This window comes from Mesoplodon bidens, assembly GCF_964165515.1.
Source record: "Mesoplodon bidens genome assembly, chromosome: 15".
NCBI classification, from domain to species: Eukaryota; Metazoa; Chordata; class Mammalia; order Artiodactyla; family Ziphiidae; genus Mesoplodon; species Mesoplodon bidens.
The window spans coordinates 87,914,336-87,936,353 of NC_138171.1; the positions used below are offsets into that span (position 1 = coordinate 87,914,336).

General features: G+C 58.3%; 1 protein-coding gene across 5 annotated transcripts in view; it reads left to right on the plus strand.

Moving 5' to 3' along the window:
- PRKAR1B (protein kinase cAMP-dependent type I regulatory subunit beta) overlaps positions 1 to 20,739 on the plus strand; it is a 97,859-nt gene extending 77,120 nt beyond the window's left edge. For 3 of the 5 annotated variants that reach the window (XM_081255452.1, XM_081255451.1, XM_081255450.1), the window contains exon 8: positions 985 to 3,148. In XM_081255452.1, coding sequence (XP_081111578.1) covers positions 985 to 1,482 — 498 coding nt within the window. In that variant the 3' untranslated portion in view covers positions 1,483 to 3,148. Of the gene's footprint in view, positions 1 to 984; positions 3,149 to 5,940; positions 6,063 to 18,997; positions 19,080 to 19,407 lie in introns of those variants that run through there. The other 2 variants (XM_081255453.1, XM_081255454.1) reach the window with 2 other exon arrangements.
- The last annotated feature ends 1,279 nt before the right edge of the window (positions 20,740 to 22,018 follow it).

Consider the following 22,018-nt stretch of genomic DNA (forward strand, 5'->3'; position numbering starts at 1 on the left):
TGCCGAGCTTTAATGTCTAGGGTTCCTGGGCAAACATGCCTGCATTCCAGCGGGTGGGCGTAGCTGCTGGGAGGTCAGCGGGAATATAAATTATCTTTCAAAAGAGACGCCTTTCTCGAGGCCGACGGGGTCTGAGACGGCTCGGCTCGGGCTGGGGGCTGAGCTGAGCTGATCATGCTGCCACCGCAGGCGTCCAGACCCACCGCAAGTGGACACACGGGGCCCCAAGACTCCTAGGTTCTGCCACTGACCACCAGGATGCTGTGTCCCCTCCGTGGCCACCAGCCGGCGGTGCAGGGGCCCCATCTATGCCCTCTTGGTCCAGTTATGATGTGGTCTTGGGTCCCAGCCCTGTGGGGCTCTTTGCCGGATGGAGGGGCCCTGGGGTGTCTCTGTGCTTCTGCGAGGGAGGCAGGGAGAACCTCCAGGATTCCAGATTCGAGACTCGCAGCCTCTTTTAACTCTGGTCTGGCCCTGAGCCACAGAGAGCCAATGGGGAGTCTGAGGCCAGGTCGGGGGGCGGTGCCGAGGTCCTCTTGCCATGTCAGCTGATCCACGTCTGCTCACGTAACTTTCACAGAATCCTGTGGGACAGGAATTAAGATACCCCATCGTCCAGATGAGGAAACTGAGGCTCAGAGAGGGGTAGCTGGCTCGGGGCGTGCGGATACGGAGGGAGGGGTGGGATTTGAACCCGGGGCTTCTGAACCCGCTCGAGGTTCCGGCCTCCTGGCTCCCCCAATCCCGTGGGTCTGGATGAGGCCCAACCTCACATGTGCAGTTAGGACGGAGACCCCGGAGGGGGATGTGCGGGGAGGTCTGGGCTGTGAACGGCGGCCACCACTCAGGCCCTTGCTTGTTCGAGGGGCTTCCGGGGTCTCCTTTTAGGAGTTCAGAGTCACTTGGGGAATTTGGGAATGTGGAAGGGGTCAGGGCGCGAAGTCCTTCTGAACACCTGCTTCTCTGTGTCTCCCCCTCCCACAGGGCAGCACGCTGAGGAAGCGCAGGATGTACGAGGAGTTTCTCAGCAAGGTCTCCATCCTGGGTGCGTGCCCCCGACCTGGCCGCCCGGGGCTGCGGCCCAGCCGTTTCCACATGCTGTGCAAGTTTGGGACACACATGTGTGCTCACACCTGTGCAGTGCACCCACACACACACATGCACACACATACAGATGCATCTTGTATGCAGGCATGTACGTGCCCACGAACAGACACACACACACACACACTGTGCCTGCCCTCCATCCATCCGTGCTTTGCATGTCCGTCTCTCTACCATCAACGCCATCCTCTCTACGTTGGTCCATTTGGAGCTGTGTCGAGCGTCTTTCCTGACCTGTTTGGGTTTTCCTCCATGGGGGTTCTCGTGTGCCCCACGCTTTTCTCGTCCTGGGATCTGAGAGACACGTCGGCTGCATTTCCATTGACTGTCGGGAGTGTCAGCAAGATTCTCTCCAGCAGAAGATTTTCAGCGTTTTGAAGTTGCTTCGACATACACGACAGTGACATATCATTCTGGACCAGCTGCCCAGTAGAACTTTTGGCAGTGATGCAGGTGTTGTGTATCTGTGTGGAACACTTGAGAATTTTAATTTTATGTCATTTTAATCAGTTGGAATATGAATCAGTGTGTGTCTAGCAGCTCCCCTTAAGGACAGGGAGTGGGACCCGCTTGGGAAAGTGAGTGACGTCTAAGTGCTAAGGCCCTGGGAACCGCGGGAAATAACCTTCCAGCAGGAGTTCCTGCGGGAACATCACAGCCTTAAAAACCCCAGGCTGGACTTGTGGGTGCAGGTGGTGAGTGAGGCTTAGCCTCCTTTTCTAAGAAACTTTGGAGTGAGAAGGAGAAGAAGCAGGTGCACTTTCGTGGGTGCAAAGGCGTCAAGGAGACAAGAATATACAATGGAGAAAAGATAGCCTCTTCAATAAGTGATGCTGGGAAAGCTGGAGGGCTGCATGGAAAAGAATGAAGTTAGAACACTCCGTAACGTCACACACAAAAAAACGCTCAAAATGGATTAACGACCTAAATGTAAGACCGGACAGACAGTATAAAACTCCTAGAGGACAACATAGGCAGGACACTCTTTGACAGAAATCACAGCAAGATCTGTTTGGCTCTGTCTCCTAGAGAAATGGAAATAAAAAACAAGAATAAACAAATGGGACCTAATGAAACTTAAAAGCTTTTGCACAGCAAAGGAAACCATCAACAAAACGGAAAGACGACCTACGGACTGGCAGAAAATATTTGGAAGTGATACTACTGACAAGGGATTAATTTCCAAAACATACAAACTGCTTATACAGCTCAATATCAAAAAAACAACCCATTCAAAAAACGGACAGAAGACCTAACTAGACATTTCTCCAACGAAGACATACAGATGGCCAACAGGCACATGGAAAGATGCTCAACATTGCTAATTATTAGAGAAATGCAAATCAAAACTACAATGAGGTACCACCTCACACTGGTCAGGATGGCCATCATCAAAAAGTCTACAAATAACAAATGCTGGACAGGGTGTGGAGAAAAGGGAATCCTACACTGTTGTTGGGAATGTAAGTTGGTGCAGCTACTAGGGAAAACGGTATGGAGGTTCCTCGAAAAACTAAAAATAGAGCTACCATATGATCCAGCAGTCCCACTCCTGGGCACATATCCAGAGAAAGCCATAATTCGAAAAGATTCATGCACCCCTATGTTCACAGCAGCACTATTTACTATAGCCAAGACATGGAAACAACCTAAATGTCCATGGACAGATGAATGGATAAAGAAGATGTGGTGTATATATACAAAGGAATACTACTCAGCCATAAAAAAGAGTGAAATAATGCCATTTGCAGCAACATGGATGGACCTAGAGATTATCCTACTGAGCAAGTAAGTCAGAAAGAAAAATACCATATGTTATCACTTATGTGTGGAATCTAAGAAAAATGATGCAAATGAACTTACTTATGAAACAGAAAGAGACTCACAGACATAGAAAACAAACGTATGGTTACCAAAGGGGGAAGGGGGGTGGATAAATTAGGAGTTTGGGATTAGCAGATACACACCACTGTGTATAAAATAGATAAGCAGCAAGGTCCTACTGTAGAGCACAGGGAACTATATTCAGTATCTCATAATAACCTATAAGGGAAAAGAATCTGAAAAAAGATATATATATATATATATATATATATATATAACTGAATCAATTTGCTATACACCTGAAACTATCATAACTGTACTTCAATTAAAAACATGGGGCTTCCCTGGTGGCACAGTGGTTGAGAGTCCGTCTGCCGATGCAGGGGACGCGGGTTCGTGCCCCTGTCCGGGAAGATCCCACGTTCCACGGAGCGGCTGGGCCCGTGAGCCATGGCCGCTGAGCCTGCGCGTCCGGAGCCTGTGCTCCGCAACGGAAGAGGCCACAACAGTGAGAGGCCCACGTACCGCAAAAAAACAAACAAGCAAAAAAACATGGTTAATAAAAAAAGAGACATGGACATGGATGGTCATTTCAGCAATTCCTACGATGACAAGAAAGTAGAAACAGCCTAAAATCTGTCATCGCAGGAAGGTCCTTGCGCCCGGGTGTTTGTGTTATGCAGGTTTATACTCCAGTAAAGTGTATGGACTAGGTCTCCGCGTGTCAACACGTTTCAACATGGATCTTGGACACAGAAGATGGCGCAGATGAGGGTGCATCCCTGCATAATTTTGGCAACGCTGGGTCATGTTGATGAAGCTGTGTTACAGTAAAGGTGTAAGACCACCTATGGGGTGGAAACTCACCAAACCCTTTAAGATTAAAAAAAAAATCCACCAAATCTGAATAGTCACAGCCTCTGCGGAAGGAGAGAGAACTCAAATTGAGACAGAGGGACTCAGTTTTATCATCAACATGATGTGTCTGTAAGGAATAGCTCTGAAGCAAACATGACCAAGTAGTCCTGTAATTTCATTCAGGACAGATGCTGGTTGTGTTGTTCATTCTACTTTTCTGATTATTTTTTTTCCAAATTGCGAAAAGAAGGACACGACTGCTTGTAGTTGCTGACATGGGGGTGGTGTGGGTGGGGGGAGGTGGGGGGCAGCCGGCAGAAGCGGGCTCAGGTCCCCCGGCAGAGGACACGGCACAGGCCTGGGTGACGGATGTGGAGATGCATTTGCTGCGGGATGGCTGCCCACCCGGCGCGTCCCTCCCGGCCCCCCTGCTCCAGGGAGGTAGTAGAGGCAGCTCAGGGGGCCTGCCCTGACCCTATTTCAAGGGGAAAGGCAGGCTTCAGGCCTCCAGGCAGGAAAAGGGGATCTCCTGGGAGGGGAGCCGGGGTCAGGCCCAGGGCTGGGCGGCAGCGGCCGTGAGGCAGGGCCCGAGGGTCCGCATTCTCCCGAAGCGTCGGCCCCGAGGCCAGTCCCTTCCGGGAGGGTGTGCCTGCCCCTTGGCTGCCGCTGACTGAGGGCTACCTTCTGTGTCTCTTCTGGGGTGTCTGCCACTTTCCCTGGCAGCATTGAGACCCCCCTCCAGAAGGGCAGCGTTGGGAGTGGCCCCACCCGGCCAGTCACCGTTTTCCCACCTGAGCTGACCATCCACACCTGGGACCCAGGGATCTGAATGCAGTGAAAATGCCCCCAAAGCTTCTGCTTCGGAAATCGGGACCAAGGAATCGCCCCGATCTCCGTCTCTTCCAGCAGTTCTCTCCTGGGATTTACGCTGCTGAGGGTGGAAGCTCTGACCCTCCGACCTCGGGACTGGGGTTCCAGGTCTCAAATGCAATAGAAAAACCCACGGCTCAAACAGGAGGAAGAGAACTTCCTAAGCCCAAGGCTGTAAAATCAAACGCCTCTCATCGCCCTGGAGGGAAACCAAGCAGCAGTCACACGTTTACCGGCACCGGCTTCCACCTCGGCACCAACCGTGACCCTTCAAAGTCACCTGCGTCTTCGTCCCGAGGTGGCTGTGCCAGCCTCCTGAGGGTGCCCGGGGTCTGGGTCGCGGGGCAGCTCCCGTCCGGTATGGAGGCTGCTGGACAGCGTGCTGGCAGCGGCTCCAGAATCTGCTCCAGCCCCGGGGTTGGTCAAAAGCGTGTCCTTTTCAGCGTGTGGCCCTGGCAGGAGTTTTCAAGCAGAGAAATCCCCCTCCTAATCGAGATCTAAAATAAATGCTTTGCTTTGTATTTCTAGCGGCTGACCTACATAAGTGCAGCTGATAAGTGTAGGCCAGAAAAGTTTCTTTGGCCAAAAAAGAAACAGTTAATCAGGCAATCATAAATTTCTTATAAAAGGAGCATGCTATTATTTTTTTCTTTCCTGAGGGCTAGGAGTGGATAGTGACGGGGAAGGGAAGGCGTGAGAGAGGGTGGGAAGGTGGACGGAATGTGCAAGAATCGAAGTACACTTGCCGTTGGAATGAAGTGTTTTGACCCAAAATAATGGAAGGTACACTACACCTCTTTCAACATAAATACAGTTGTATGCTCTTTGAATGGCACTGAATGGTGTCTTATGAACAGAGAATTGCTTCGGCCTCTGAATTATTTAAACCCCTCGTGCTGAGCTGTGATTATATTTTTGCAAAAATATAGGCAGCTCTGTTCTTTTGAGGATAACAAAGGCATTTCATCCTGAGTTAACTTGGACTCAACGTCCAGTGCCTGTCATTTATGTTAAACCTGTGATGTAGGTTAGAATCGCTCCCAGTTCTGAAGCCCTGTCCACCTGCTGAGCCGTGTACACCCTGGGCCCAACTCACTTGTGAAAATACCCGGGCCTCCTGCACAGAAATTTGCTTTCTGTTTTGTTCATCCTGTGATGTAGCAAAGCCTCATCACACTGGGGCTGGCCATGTGGGTGTTTTCTTAGATTGTCTGGGGTGGGGAGCTGACCCCCTGACCCTCCCTGGCCCCCGTGACCCCCACCCCCCCGTGTCCCCTGCTGCAGAGTCTCTGGAGAAGTGGGAACGTCTGACTGTGGCTGACGCCCTGGAGCCCGTCCAGTTTGAGGACGGAGAGAAGATCGTGGTCCAGGGGGAGCCTGGGGACGACTTCTTCATCATCACAGAGGTGCGTCCGGCTTGGGCATGGGGAGGGCTCTGCGCGGTCCCCAGCCGAGGTGGGCCGCCCGGGAGTGGGGCACGCCCACTCTGCACCTGCCCCTCCCCTGGGGACCTGCCACCCCTGATCCCAGCGCTCCGTTCCCCCACCGCCTTCATCCTGCGTGCAGACAGGCCCCCCACTGGGTATCCTCGCCCTGGAGAATCGCGGGGTCTCCTCAGGAAGTGGGTCGGGTCCCCGAGCCCACACGTGTGCAGACATTGCACGGACTGAGCACGCCAGGTGTGCAGGTAAACGTGGGGATCCGGACACGGCCGGGGTGTGGGGGGTGCCCTGAGCGGAACCCGGCGTGACAAGTGCATGCTCCTGGGGGACATGCGTGAGTTGAGGGCACGTGGGATCTCTCTGTCCTCCTTCTTACAACTGCGTGCGAATGTCAGTGGTCTCCAGTTAAAAGTTTAATTTGGAAGATTGGCGCCAGATTTCTCCACCTGGACCCGTGTGAGTCACTGTTCCCTCCTCCATCCCCCACCACCGCGACAGCTGGCTCTGGGCCGTAATCCGAGGCCGCCACGCTCAGCCTGTCACTGATGGGGGCGAGCAGCTGCGTGACCGGTGTGTCCCCCCCCGCCTGGGGCTGCGCCTAGGCTATGGTCCCCGGGGCCGCCTCGCCATGGGACCCTCCCCATGACACAGACCCAAAACTATGTGAGTTTGGCTCACTTCCTACTTCCCTGGCCCTCCTGGCCGGAAGAATTTATGTCGCCTGCCCGGGAAAGCACATGCTCCAGCTGCACGTTTTGCCGTCGGAGAACAGGAGACTTCAGCGCGGCAGAGGCTGGGGCGGCTCGAGTCTGAAAGCCCGCTCTGGTCGTGGCTGCGGCCGCAGAGGGGGTCGCTGTGCCATCCAGAGAGAGTGGTGCCAGCCTTGGGGTTGGTGCAGAGAAAGGAAGTGACAAAGGCTCAACCCCTGGTGACATTTGGCCGACATCGCCAGACTTGGAGCCACTTTCTTGGTTTAAAACAACAGAAGCGACTTCCCAGGCTGCTGCTGTTGGCGAGGATGCTCCGGGTCCCGCTGGCTGGCACCTGCCCACCTCTGTGTCTCAGTCCACAAACGAAGTCCCGCCCTGTGACCCGCAAGTCCGTGGGGACTTTATCTGGGCTCCCGCAGCAGCCCCTCCTAGGAGGGCGTGCCTGCGGTTCTTCCCGCCACCTGCCTGCTGATCACGCAGGAAAGATCTGGAAGGCTGTGGGGTCAGCAGGAGAACCACCTCGGGAGGGTCTTGATGGCGCCAGCACGGAGCTTTACAGTGTGCATTTGGGAACCGGGACCTTGGTCACCTCCCGGTCCACACCTCGGACCTGAGCCAGGGGCGGGAGGGCCCTTGGGGTTGCAGCCGAATGATGGGCGTGGTTCCCACCTGAGCCCCAGGGCTGGGGGTGCTTCTGCAGGAGCCCCGCGGGGGGACCCACCCACGGGCAACATTCCTGTCCTGGGGTGGGTGACTCACTCAACAACGTTTCTTGAAAGAAAGGGGAAAAACCACAGACAGAACAAATTATGATTCCTGCCAGCCAGTTCTCCCCTCCGTAGACCTGAGAGGCCACAAACCCTGCGTTTCAGCTCCCGCCCCGGCTGTGACCTCAGAGAGGTCATCCCAGAGGCTCATGCCTGCTCCCCCGAGAAGTGAGCCCTTGGGGTGAAAGTTACGGCTTGACTCAGAACATTTCCGGGGCTTTACTCTCAGGGCTTTGAGGGAACTGTGGTCCCTCGAAGTCTGTGTTTTTAATCTCAGATCCTCCTGCAAAGATAGCCAGTGTCTGGCTCATGGTTTCTGGAAGACGTTCCAGCAGAAAGTTGCTCATGCTCTCCAAATGCAGCTAAGCCTGCCGTCGGACGCAAGGGGTGTTGGGGTTTGCACTGGCTTGCACCGTGTTTATTTTTTTTTTTTAATTTGAATTAATTGTCACTATTTAAAAATCAGGGGACTTCCCTGGTGGCACAGTGGTTAAGAATACGCCTGCCAGGACGCAGACCTACTAGAGAATGGACTTGAGGACGCCGGGAGGGGGAAGGGTAAGCTGGGACGAAGTGAGAGAGTGGCATGGACATATACACACTACCAAACGTAAAACAGATAGCTAGTGGGAAGCAGCTGCAGAGCACAGGGAGATCAGCTCGGTGCTTTGTGAACACCTAGAAGGGTGGGATAGGGAGGGAGGGGATATGGGGATATATGTATACGTATAGCTGATTCACTTTGTCATAAAGCAGAAACTAACACACCATTGTAAAGCAGTTATACTCCAATAAAGATGATAAAAAAAAAAAAAAAAGAATCCACCTGCCAATGCAGGGGACATGGGTTTGAGCTCTAGTCCGGGAAGATCCCACATGCTGCGGAGCAACAAAGCCTGTGCGCCACAACTACTGAGCCTGCGCTTTAGAGCTGGCGAGCCACAACTACTGAAACCCGCGCACCTAAAGCCCGTGCTCCGCAACAAGAGAAGTCACTGCAATGAGAAGCCTGTGCACCGCAACGATGAGTAGCCCCTGCTCACTGCAACTAGAGAAAGCCCGTGCCCAGCAACAAAGACCCAACGCAGCCAAAAAATAAATAAAATAAAATAAAATAAAAATCAGGTATTTTACATGAAAACCTGGATCTCTTCTTCTTGAACATCTGGATCTGGCCACTTTGGATCTGCATCCCTGCCTGGCTGCACCCAAGAGGCAGCTGCCCCGGGTGTGACATGCTCCCACTTTGCCCCAGTCCTCACCCTGCCCCCTTGCCTCACCGGCGGGCTCTGCACACACTTGCAGGCCGTTGAGTTTGCAGCCTCGGTTTTGATGGATTTGAGGCCGAGGGAATGAGCAGCTCTGGCCGACACAGACAGTCGTCCGTTATTCTCTGGGGCCAAGGCCACGGGTAGAAAAACTGTGAAGCCGTGTGAAAGACGGGGGTCAGCAGGGGTTCCTCACAGAGCTCATAGGGACTGTGACAATGGGAGCTTCGAATGTGAGCCCCACAGCTGTGCAGTCTGACCTCACCTGTGAGGTCCTTCCTCAAGGACATGCAGATAGCAGGTAGTGGATCCCAGACGCGCCCGTGTCTTGCCCCTGCATCCCTGCTCTGGACCCGCCCTTTTGCTCTGGGAGTGCTGGGCCCTCGCTGTGGGCGTGAGCGTGCGTGTGCATGTGTGTGAATGTGCACATGTGCACGTGTGTGTCTGAGCACCCCGCACTTCTCTAGAGCAGCGTGAGTGGTGTGCGCACTGCTTCCTCTGTTTCCTGCGTGTCCCTACTTCCTCGCCCTTCCACTGATGCCCTTTGAGCCGGGGGTGTCTGTCTGCGTCGCCTCTGCTGCTCTGGGGCTGGATGTTGCTCTGGCTCATCCATTAAAGGCCGTCAGAGCTGAGTTCCGTGATTGTCTTCGAGGGCGAACCTGGCGCCACGACTGTGTGGTCTGTGTTACGGTCAGCGTGTTCCTTGTAGAATCACCAGGAGATGGTGATGGGTGGGGTGGGGACCCTCTCCAGGGGCTCCTGACGCCTCCTGCCCCAAAAGCTGTCCGAGGAGGGCCTTGGGAGAGCGATTCGGGGACAGGGACACTGCTGGTTCTGTTGAGGGAGTACAGCTTTGTGGCCGAGTGTCCCCCCCACCGCTGACCGAGGGGGTGGCTGTGGGGGCAGAGTCACAGTAACAGCGATGGTACGGCCCGGAGTGTAACCCAGCCCCCTTGGAAGGTACGGTTTTCACAACATCGTAAAATGTATTCAAAGTGGTTTCCTTGGCAACTTGGATTTTTTTTTCCCTTTTCCTCTGTGGTCCACCAAATTGGGTAAGTCATGGTGGTGCCTCAGGGTTCACAGGCATCACACGCTCAGAACTGAAATGCAGCTGCACAGACTTCTGCAGCCTCAAGCCATTGTTTCCCATGGGGCCAGAAGTGGTCACCAGCCGCATCTGAAAGGGGTGTGGTGTCCGCCCCGCAGCCCTGTTCTCTCCCAAGACTACCACGGGATGAGCCGACGTGGCCTTTAGAGGACTTGGCGGGAAGAGCTGAGTAGGTTCCCTCGAACAGGCTGCTCGCACATGTATGTGTTTCAGCACATCGTCCGCCCCGTGTTCTCGTGACACCCACGAAGCCGACAGCTGGACAGGAAAGGACGTCTCCACTGCGGATGTGCCGGGAAGGGGCCCAGGCCCCAGGACCCACTGTGAGGGCTGATTCCATGGGTCAACTTGGCCAGGCCTCAGGACCCAGATGTTTGGTCCAACGTGGGTCTCCAGGTGTTTCTGTGAAGGTGCTTCTCAAATGCGGTTGACACCGATGTCAGTTGACCTTGGGTGGAGCCCCTGACCTCTGTGGTGAGCGTGGGCCTCGTCCAATCAGTTGAAGGCCTCCTTAAGAGGAAGAGGACCGAGGTCCCTCAGGAAGAGGGATTCCCCGCAGCCGGCCTTGGCATTTGGACTGAGTCCCGGCACCCACTCTTCCCTGCCGGCCTGCCTGCAGAGTTTGCACGTCAGCCCCACAGTTGTGTGAGCAGATTCCCTAACATAAGTCTTTCTCCAAGTGCACAGGCCATTGGTCTTCTTTCTCCAGAGAGCCCTGACCAGTACCACTGCCTTCCGACTCCTCTGGAACAGTCAGGCCTCTGCTCGGGTGTAGGGGCCCGGCTGCTCCGAGGCCCCAGAGCTGCAGGGGGCGGGCCCGGGGCTCCTGCCGTGCGTGCTGGCCCTGCGAGTGGAGCGGGGCTGTGGGGCCCTGGCCGGCGTCTTCCTGTGGCCGGCAGGCCTGGTGCTGCCCTTTCTCTTCGTGGAAGCAACACCTGCGGAGGCCATCCTGGCCTTGGGGCCAGGCCCCTGGCTCCCTGCGTGTGGACTGGCCGAGTCCCACTCCTCCCCTGTGGACCTCAGGCTGTGCCAAGGCCTCATCTAGGGGGGTGGGAGTGCGGGCTCCCCCGGGCCCCCACCCTTGGCTGGGCCTCAGCCCACCCCTCTGCTCTCCTGGGTGGACGTGGGTGAGCACAGCCTGGGGCCAGTGACAGACTGCCCTGGGAGCTGTTTCCCCGGGTGTGGAGGCGCTGGCAGAGACCCGCACCTGCACAGACGTGAGAAACGGCTGCTGCAGACGCCCGATGAGTCCTTAACAGCACATGCTGGCCTCTGGGAGCCAGGCGGGGCTGGCAGAGCTGGGCTCACATGACCCCAGGGTCTCCGTGCCAAGCCTCCTGGCAGGGCCTCCTTGTCTCTGAGCTCTGTGTGCTCACACCAGCTGTCTCTGAAGCTGTGGGTGCCACCAGCCCCTCGGACACCTGACCCCCAAAGCCCTTGGAGCATGTTCTCAGCCGACCAGGGCAGACCTGCGGTTGTCAACCTGGGGCCTCACAGATGTGAGAACAGAAAGCACCAGTGTGTCTTCCCAGGGACCCAAGCATCCCTGGCCCCTCAGGACCCGACCCGCAACAGCCCGGGGGGGCCGTAGGTGGCCTGGCTGTTCTCGGGACCTCTTCTAGTTACCGAGGCCTGAAACGCCCAGTAGCCCGAGGAGCTCTCTGTCGCCAGCAGTGGGACCTGCGGGCGTTCCCGGCTGCGTCTGGCAGGACAGACCCTGGTGGGCCTCCCCCAGGAAGAGAGGGCATGTGGGGCTGGCAGGGAGGGGCCAGACGCGTCGAGAACGTGCCAAGTCCTGTGAGGCTTGCAGACTCAGGTTACTCCCTGGACCTCCTCTCCCTCCAGGAAGACCCTGGGAAGAGGACGTGGGCGGGGCCAGGCCAGGGTCTCGGGTCCTCTCTGCTGCAACCCTCCCCGTGGCCAGATTCCATGCCTGGCAGAACCTCTGGGGACTGGGGGCAGCTGGACAAGAGCGGGTTCCCTCCCCGCCGGCTCCCAGGCAGGCTACACAGCTGGAGGCATTGCCATGGAAACGTGAGATTGGATATATCATCTCTCTTTGCACATCACTTCTATGAATGTCCACAATGTTGAAGCAACTGCAAAACAACCCCTTCGACGCTGCTGTTGGCCGGGGACTTTCCTAGCTGATGCTGTTCCCCTCACGTCTCAAGGGTGTTCCGAGTTCGCCGTCGTCTCGGGAACTTTTACAGAGACCGCTGCAGGCCACAGTGCACGGATCCAAGGTCACAGCCATCTGTGACTCAGCCTGTCTGTGCCTCCACTGTGCGCCAGGCCGAGGCTCAGTGTACTGGGGGAGGGGGGTGGGGGACGGTGGCCGCCGCTGGGCAGTTTGCTGTGACTGCAGGGGAGGGAGAGCCTCCAAACCCCTTGCCACAGACTGGCCCTGGGTTCCACATGGAGAAGGGAAGGCCAGGGAGGTGGAGCAGTGACCCCGGGTGGCAGTGGGTTGGGTATTGACGTATGAGTAGGAGTCCTCCAGATGGAGAAGGTCGGGGAAGGGCATCCAGAGGAACACTGGGCACGAGGCCAGGGGCACCAGGTGTGGTGGGAGGCGGGGTGCTGGGGGCTGAGTGGGGGCGGGAGGCGGTGCCAACTTCGGGGCAGCAGGACCACACACACCCTGCGCTCCGGACAAGGAGTTTGGACGTCCACCCTGCGTCCCCCGCAGGTCAGGGACATCTCGTCCAGCTGCCCAAGCTTCCCTGTGAGCCAGACGCCCACAGCCATCCCGCCCTGAGGCTCCGGCTCCCGAGGGGCCTCCCACGGGCCTGGTGGGTTTGCTCCCGTCCTGGGACCCTCCCTCGCTCGAGAACCTGTCTGAGGGGCTCACCATGGCCCTCTGCCCGACGGGCGGCGTCCCTCACGGCTCAGCCTCGGGGGCCCCGCCAGGAGGTGCCAAGTCCGGTCGGCACCCGTGCAGGGTGAGTGCCGTCTCCGTCTCCGTTAGTTGCCGTTGGGTTTCCGTGGTCAGCGCCAGACCCTCCCCGTCCAGGGAGTGAGAGCAGTGCCCCTGGCCACGGTCAGTATCGAAGCACAGCAGTCTTGGTCCAGAAAGTAGCGGGAAGATAACCTTCCCTTCTGGACTGAGCCAGAAGGAACGCTCGTCCGGAAGCCAGGCCGGGCTGGGGGCCACACTGCACCCATGTCCACTGGTCCCGGCCGACTCGGACCCCTGTCCTCCATGCCAGCTGGGTCACCAGTAACGAGGGGTATCCGGACCTCAGAGGAGTTCTTTTTATTTAGAGACTGTATTTTTTAAGGGCAGTTTTGGGTTCATAACAAAGTGGATGGGAAGGTGCCGAGATTTCCCACCAGCCCCTCCCCCGCTCATGGGCACAGCCTCCGCTACTGCCAACACCCCCGCCAGGTGGTGCATCTCGCACGATTGATGAACCTGCACGGACATTTCACAGCCACCCAAGGTCCAGCGTGGCAGGGTTCACTCTGGGTGCTGTACGTTCTGTGGGTTTGGACAAATGCATACGGACAAGTCGGTTGTTACTGTATCACACAGAGTAGTTTCCCTGCTGTAAGAGTCATTTCTGCTCACCTGGTCACCCCCTCCACGCCCCAACGCTCAGTCTTTTCACTGTCTCCCTAGTTTTGCCTTTTCCGGAATGCCATGTAGTTGGAAGCACACAGCCTGAAGCCTTTCCTCGCTGGCGCCTTTCACTCAGTGGCACGCATGTAAGTTTCCTCCGTGGCTTTTCAGGGCTTGACGGCTGATTTCTTTCTAGTGCTGAATAATATTCTACTGTCTGGATGAACCAGTTTATTTATCTATCACCTGCTGAAGGACACCTTGGTTGCTTCCAGGTTTTGACAGCTATGAATAAAGCTGCTGTAAACATCCTCGTGCAGGTTTTCGTGTGGACATGAGCTTTCAACCTGACCCTGTGGGTAAATACCAAGGAGCACAATTGCTGGATCTCAGAGGAGTTGGAGATGCCCCCTGACCTGGTGTCTGCTTGGTGCTCGTCAGCACCTCGTCAGTCCCACCGGGGGGGCTCTCACACCCGGGATCGCCCAGGCCCTGTCTTGGGCGGCTCTGATGTCCACCGAGAGGGTCAGAGGAGTCCAAGGGGCTCCCCGGTCCTGACGCGTCTCCTTCCTCGTCACCTTGTCATCTGGGGGCCGGGGCTGGGGGCCCATCCTCTTGGAGCCCCCCCTTTTGTAGGCCCCAGCCCGTGCACCTCAGTCACCCTTCCCCTGGTGAGGACGGCTCCCAGTGCTGGCCAGGCGGGCACTCCTGGGCTTTGCAATGACCTGACCACATCCCCTGTGGGCGGACACACTGAGCCCACACGCGGTGCCCCCAGGTTGACATGCTGTTGTGTGCCTCGGGCCTCCTCGGTCGTGCGTCCCCAGGAGCACCCTGTATGTGAAGATTCCGGTGAGGCTGCCGAGGTCCGCTTCTGGGTGCCGAGGCCTGGAGCTCAGAGCTTCTGAATTCACGGATGAGAGCCTTTCCTAAAATGAATTTTAAAAGATTATGCACGTAAAATGTCACTTGCTAGAATAAGACCAGTGACACAGAAGCATCTTCAGAAAAGGGTGGCACCGCCTTCTCTGCCCCCATGACCTTTTGTGTGGCTCCCTCTGGCAGTCCTTCTCATTGACTTGGCTTCTTTCTGATTTTTTTTTTTTATTAACATAAGAAACAGTTTTAAAAGTTGGGGATGCGCCCCCAAAAAGTCTAAAAGCACCATCTTCCTCCCTCCCCTCAGCCCCCCTCAGGAGGCTGGAGGAACCCTGAGGGCCTGTGTTTCCCATCCTCAGCCGTTCCCAGCTCTGGTTTCCCTGGTATCCGCACACAGCATGAGGCGTTCCCAGACAGACAGATGTGGAACTCATTTGCTGGATTCCGAGGTCCTGCTTTACCCCGGACGGGATTCCTGGCACTAGGGGAGGAGAGATAAGCAGCGTGCAAAGACCATTGCCATAAAGACGCCTGATTTGTCCATGGAAAGTCCAACAGATGCGCTGTCCTGGACAAATCCCCGTGCGGGGGTGTTGACTCCCTTACCCACCGCCGCCCGCTGGCCCTGGCCGGGAGCTGGGTGGCCCGAGGGCGGCTTCTGGCCCCACCGTGGCCGAGCTGCCGCAGGCCTGAGCACGCTGGTTTCCCAAGTCTGCGGTGGCTGGCGGCGTATCTGTTCTGCAGACAAGGGAACTGAGGCTCGGGCGGTGCCTTGCCTTCCCCTGACTGCGGCCAGCACGTCGTGGAGCCGGGCTTGGACCGCGGGGAGCCGCCCAGAGCGCGGGGCTCAGGCCGCGTCGAGGGCACCTCGGGCGGAGGCTGCTCTCTCCACGCCTCCCTGTACCTGCCTCCTTGTGTGCTTTTTTCCGTTACCCTTCAGCTTACGGGAAGTGATACTGGTTCCTGCTTATGGCTGTGATACTGTTTCTTTTAAGATAGATATTTATTCAAATAAAATAAATAGTGTTTCCTCTCCCTGAACTTGGTATCAGTGGGATCTGAGAGTGACTGCTCACTGCATGGCTGGCCTTCACACTGACACGCACGTGTGTCCCCTGCCCTGCTGGGCCGGACGTGCACGAGCTCCAGTCTCAGCCTGGCGCGGCTGCGGGTCCCTGGCGGGGGGCTCCTCTCTCACCAGGTGCTGTCCCTACTGAGCCCTGACCCTGACGTCCCCCAACCCCACCCCGGGCCGCACCGTGGGCGCGGGGCCAGCGGCCCACAGCCCTGACCTATCTGCTCTGACCCCACCGGGGTGTGGATTCTGGGGGGCGCCTGTGCCTGCCGTCCTCCATTGCACAGGCTTCCCTGCCCTCGAGCGGAGTCTGGCTCACAGGCAGGAAGGGTGGGTGATGGCCTGAAGGCTGGGGGAGAGGGGGGCGGGGCCGTGTCCCTGGGGAGGGCAAGGCCTCCACAGGTGGGGCCGCGGCTCCCAGCTGTGTCATTGCCCGACCCAGTCGGGGGGCTCTAGGCCGGGCTGGAGGGGCTGCTTCAGGGAGTGGGAAGCCCGAGGCCCTGCTTCAGCGAGTGGTTCTCCTCGACCTCGGCTGGTTTCTGTCTCATAAAGGTCACACGTGCCCGTTGTCGAAACCAAAGAGTTGATGTGGGTTTCGACTTTGTAGAAAAATTTTAAAAATGAAAAGCGTTGAAAGGAAAACGGGTCTTTCGTAACCCCTTCTCCCCCAGACTCCAGCAGTGACATTTTTCTCGTGCATCCTCCCTGGCCGATTCCTATGTGACCTGATTTATTTTTAGAGTTGGGTTAGAATCAATGAGAAATTTGGGGAATATGATCTAGAGTTTTGGCAAGTGTGTTTTTCCAGCCCCCAGAATTCCGGCTCTCAACTCCCTGAGGATGTCTATGCTGGCTTCACGGCCGTCTGGGAAACGAGCTTGGACAGGACGGCTATTCCAGGGCTGCGGTGGTTTCGCTGGGATGGGAAGACCCGGGCGTGTGCTGATCACGCCCGTGGCCCGTGTCGTGGGAACGCCGGGCCCTGCTGGTCGGAGGTCCCAGCATCGAGTCTATCTGCCCGTTTCCCTCTCTCCCCGCCCTCGGGCTTGGCGTCTGTGCCTTCCCAGGACAGGAACGTCCTGCCGTTGCGTCAGAACTTGGGGGTGGCGGCCTGTCAGCCTCAGCTGCTGCAGCAGAGAGCCCCCGAACCACTGCGGTAGAGAATAAGGAAGTGTCTTGTGAAGTGGTGACCCCACGGTCATCACGGGCACCCCTGGGGGGCATGGCTCTGTCCCTAGTGGCCCTTGCTCTTGTGGCCCCACTGCCCCTTGGCAGACGTCCCCCCGTGGAGGCTGGGCTGTCAGCAGCAGGAAGAGAGTGTGGTGCAGTGCACATCCCATTGGGGACAACATGGTCCCGTGGCCACGTGCTCCTGCAGCCCTGGGACGTGCGAGGACCGGGCGGAGCGGCCAGCCTGTTCCCTGGCGGTTCTGCTTATTCGGGGCTCCCCCTGAGGACCTTTCATCTTCATGCCGTCCAGCCTGGAGGGTCTGTTATTACATCAGTCTTAACGGGTGCGCGTACATCCTCTGTGTCAAGGTCCCGAGTGGGGAAGCTCCGTGCATCCCAGGGGACACAGATTTCATCTTGTCAACCTGCCGTCGATCGTAAGATGGGCTGGTCCACAAGTGACCAGGAGAGAAATGCTTCAAGTGACCATGGGGGATGCGGTTGGTTCCAGAGGAGGCAGAGGGCAGGGAGGTGTCTGCATGGGGCAGGGGACAAGTGAGAAACAGAACGGTGGCCCACCGAGCCCACCCCTGCTCTTCTGTGCCCACTGAGCCCTAATCCTCACCCCTGTCCCAAGCGGGCAGGGCAGAGCCTGAGGAGTGGCAGCCAATCGCATTGGTTGCATGTGACCTGCTCTGGCCAGTGAGGTGTGAGGGGAGGTTACCGGGAGCTTCCAGAAGGTTTCCCTGCTGATGGCATGGGGGAGGCATTGGGTGACTCCTGGAACTGTGGCAGCCACAGTGCCAGCACAAGGACTCGACTGAGGCCACCAGAGCAGGAGGCAAGGACGAGCCTGGGTCCAGACACGTCTGTGGGCCGCTGAATTAGCCAGCACTGAAAGCCCTGTCTCAGTCTTCTGGTCCTGCGGGAGCACAGTTACCCTTAGGAGCCTTTAGACACCTTGAATTGGGTTTTCTGTTTGGAGCTTGAAGCATCTCATCAGATGCTTTAAGCCTGGAGTTTCACTGAGTAATTCTATCAACTGGAACTTCAGTTCCGTCCCTGGGGTCCCGAAGAGGAAAATGATCCAATTGTAAAATGGAAAATTGTCTAAAATGGGAATGAAAGGCATGTAAGTTATATAAGTGCAAAGGCATGCATGTAAACGACAGTTAGGTCAGTGCAACGTCGTCTCAAGAAAAGTGCCGCAGTGCCGCCCTCCCTGGGCCTGACTGCCCTCCACTCAGGGCAGGTGGGAGCAGGACCCCACTTCTCTCTGTGGGGTCAGCACGGCACCATGTGTCCTGCAGGCCCTGTCCCTTGGCCGGGGTCTGTGGGCGCACGGCCCAGGGAGCACTCCTGGAATGCCCGGGTCGGGTGGAGATGGTCTGCTGCTTCCAGGTCCTGCTCCATCTGTCAGCCAGCTTCATAAGCACCCCAGGCACCTGCAAGCCGAGAGGCCCTGTGGCTGGAGTGGGGGCCGGCGTGGGTCCGCCCAGGGGGTCCGGAGGTCCCAGTCGCGGCGGGCACTGTGGTGGGGTCTTCTGACCGAGTCTCTTGCGGCCCGGGTGGAGGGGGTACCAGTTAACCCGAGCGCGGCCAGGCTAGCGCTTGCGAGGCCGGGTCTGGGTGAGCCAGGGTGAGCTGAGCCCACCTCGAGACAGACCACGCTCCTCTGTGCGTCCAGGGCATTGGCAGCGGCCGGTGAGGCCAGTGGGGCTGGCGGGGTGATTCATAAGGCCTTGCTGCTACTCCTCAGGCGTGTGGGGATGATGCCGGGTTCCGACGAGGCTCCGGCCCCTGGGTGCCCCCAGACGGCAGGCCAGGGGGCTCTGTGCGTGGAAGCCACCGGTGCTGGCTCGTTGCTGCCGAGGCTGTGGCCCCCGAAGGCTGAGTCTCTGGTGTGGAATGCGGCCTCGCCAAGCTGCCTAGGCTGGCGTTAATCATTGAGCCCCAGTGTCACGGACACCCCGCCTGGAGGCCAGGGGGCCACATCGCTTAGCGGGGCGGTGTGACCACAAGGCCATGCGCCTCCCGTCCTTGGAACTTAAGCCAAGGTCAGCTCGGAGCAGCGCTGCCCGTGGAGGCACCTCCAGATTCTGCCCGTGCCCCACCCGCGGCAGACAGCTTGGGGCAGGAGCCGGGCCGGCAAAGGATGGTGGTGCCCGGGAGGTGCCCTCGGCCAGAGCACGGCCGCAGCTCCCAGACCCCATGCCTCACTTTTAGATGGGGGGAGTGGAGCCAGTGGGAGGGGGATGCGGGCGGTGCCCCTCGGGGGTGGCCTTGGGCACCCCCGCCTTTGCCCACCCCGACCCCAGCCGGCCGACCCTCACACGTCCCCTTGGCATTTGCAGGGCACAGCCTCCGTCCTCCAGCGCCGGTCCCCCGGTGAGGAGTATGTGGAGGTGGGGCGCCTCGGGCCCTCCGACTACTTCGGTGAGTTGTGGGGTACACTCCCTCCCGGGGTGGCGGCCGTTTCACGGGGCCCCAGGAGGGCCTGAGATGAGGTCCGCGGGGGCCGTGGGAGGACCTGGCCGAGGCCTGGGCACCCTGACGGCTCGTCCTGGGTACCGGCAGTCCCGGGAGGGCAGGACACGGGTCAGGACCAGGCACGGCACGGTCTGAGTTCCAAGCGTTGGTGTAAGTGTATTCCAGCGCTTTGTGGGCTGCGCTCGCTGCAGACGTTCGCTCAGATGCGGCCTCGTGTCCTGAGGTTTCGCTTTTCCCCTGAATCCGCAGCCCTGACGCTCTCTCTCGCCCCCAGGGGAGATCGCGCTGCTGCTGAACCGGCCCCGGGCGGCCACCGTGGTGGCCCGGGGGCCCCTCAAGTGCGTGAAGCTGGACCGGCCCCGCTTCGAGCGCGTGCTGGGCCCCTGCTCCGAGATCCTCAAGAGGAACATCCAGCGCTACAACAGCTTCATCTCCCTCACCGTCTGAGCCGCCGCTCCTGCTGCTGTGCGCGTGCACGTCCAGTTGAGGCTGGCAGCTGGGCACCGCCCCTCCCTCGGGCTCACCTGGGAGTAAAGGGGTCACCTCCAGAGGTGGCGGCCCCCTCCCCGTCTCCCTTCCCCGTCCCCCACTGGCTCCTCTTAAGGGACCCGCCTTCCTCCCCACGTCTTCTGGGGTGAGGGGCCGGCTCTGGGAGGCTCTCCTCTCCGATCAGGCTGGGTAGCTCCCGGCAGCCGACCCCTGTGATGCGAGGCCACCCGGTCGGTGGCCAGGGTGTGGGGCGATGACATCCCAGGGGGTCCCCACAGGCACTCTTGGGGTTGGAGTGAGAAGCTGAGGCTGAAGAGAGAGAGGGTCCAACCTGTCCCTCAAATGCTCGCCCCTGCTGCCCCACAGAGGGTCCTCCCAAGATGCCAGGGGTGGGGAGGCTCTGGCGGCTTAAGCTAGCTCCGGCCTCAGAGGGGGGTGGCCCCCAGGAGCCCACCGCATGTTTAGGGGAGTGGGCGTGACCCTCCCCTCTCCTGGAAAGCTGGGCACACCGACCAGTTTGCCTGACCGTCAGGGGCAGGGGTCACCCTCACTGGGCTGAGACGCCCAGGAGAGGAAGACACCATGTGAGCCTGGGGCTTTCCGAGGTGCGGCGAGCGCTGCTCTCAGGGCCAGGGGAGGCCCCACTGCCTTCCACGTCTTCGCAAAGCAGCTTCTTGGAGACTTGGGAGGAAGTGGAGGGATTTTCTAAAACACATTCTGGATGAAGTTGTCAGGAACAGAGTCCCCTGTGAGTCGTTCTCCAGCAGACAAGCCTCCCGTTAACCAGGAGTCTCGCCCTGGTGGGAAAGCCTGTTATCCGAGCCTCCCTCTCCCCATGTAGGAAAAACGTGAGTCAAACCAGCCCTGGGCCCACACACCTAAGTCATCCATCAGTCAATTCCCCCTCGGAAGTGTCGTCAGGCCAACTCTCACGTGAGCTGGAGGGGCCTGGGGCCCGTGCCTCATGGAACTCCTGGTGACCTGAAGGACACACAAAATAGTGCATTTACCCCGATTTGCTTCTGCCCGTGCAGCCCGGGGAGGCTGCCTAGTCTGGGGTGACCCCTGCCTTTGCCTGTGGGAGTTTCTGTGGTGTGTAAGCCCTACCCTATTTATCGCGATGTTCTGAATGCTGCATGTGCTATTAAATGTGCAATGAAGTACATCTTCCTGACTCCATGTTTTGGTCTGAAATCTTTAATAGAAGATTTTATTCCTTTTGTTTTGTTTCTGTTGTGATAAAATAGTCATAACATAAAGCTTACCATCTTCACCATTTTTCAGTGTCCGGTTCAGGGGCATCAGGTACATTCACACTGTTGTGTAACCATCCCCACCGTCCGTCTCCAGAACTTTCTCGTCTTCCCAAACTGAGCCTCTGCCCCCGTTACACACTAAGCCCCCTCCCCCTCCCCCAGGCCCTGGCCCCCACCCCCGACTTTCTGTCTCTGTGACCCTGATTCCCCCAGGGACCTCACAAAAGTGGAACCACACAGTGTCTGTCCTTCTGCGTCTGGCTCACTTCACTGTTCTGCCCCCAAGTTTCATGAGCCTGTGTCAGCGTTTCCTTCCGCATTAAGGCTGAATCATATCCCGTTGTGTGGATGGACCACGTCTTCTCTCTCCGTTCACCCATCGATGGTGATGGACCCTTGGGCTTTAAGCCCTCTCTCGTGGTCCTGATGTGACGAGCTGGCCACGGTTCCCAGGGGCCCGGGGGCGGCAGCAGGGCTGAGCTCTGTGTGGCAGGAAGCAGGCCCCGGGCCCACCCCAGGTGACCACGGTCTGATGGCCTCGGGGGGCTGAGTTTCTAAGCAGTGACTCGGGAAGGGGGTGATGCTGGGGAGTGTGTGCCGTCCGACCCTCGTGTCCAGACTTCGGGAGCAGCAGGGCTCGGGGCTGAGCCTCTCCCAGCCTCTCCTAAGAAGGCCGCCTCGAGGCTGCCATCCACCCCAGAGCCAAGCAGGGGCGTGCGTCAGCCGCCCTGTTGCCCAGAGAGCTTTTGGGCCAGTGTCCAGGCTCTGGCCTTTCCGTGGAGGCTGGGAAGGGCCCATGGGAGTTGGGGGGGCAGCCTACCACGCGGCTCCCCCCAGTGGCTGGACAGAGCAGGCTCCTTGGGAAAGCCGACGGGTTCCAGAATAAAGACCGACCTGGAGAGGGGCTTGACCCACAGAAAGTCGCTGCCGCTGGGCTGGGCAGCAGCAGCTCCGGGGTCCACGATGGGTGCGAGCCCTGTGGGCACCTGCCCTGGGCCTTGTCTCATGAGCTGTGAGGGGTGGTCTATGGAGCTGGGGTGGGAGCTGCAGCTCCGCGAGCCCTGGGGGGGCTGTCGTGAGCAGTGTCTGTCCATCACTCTCGGGGCAGGTGGCCCACTGCATGGTGCAGAGATGGCCCTG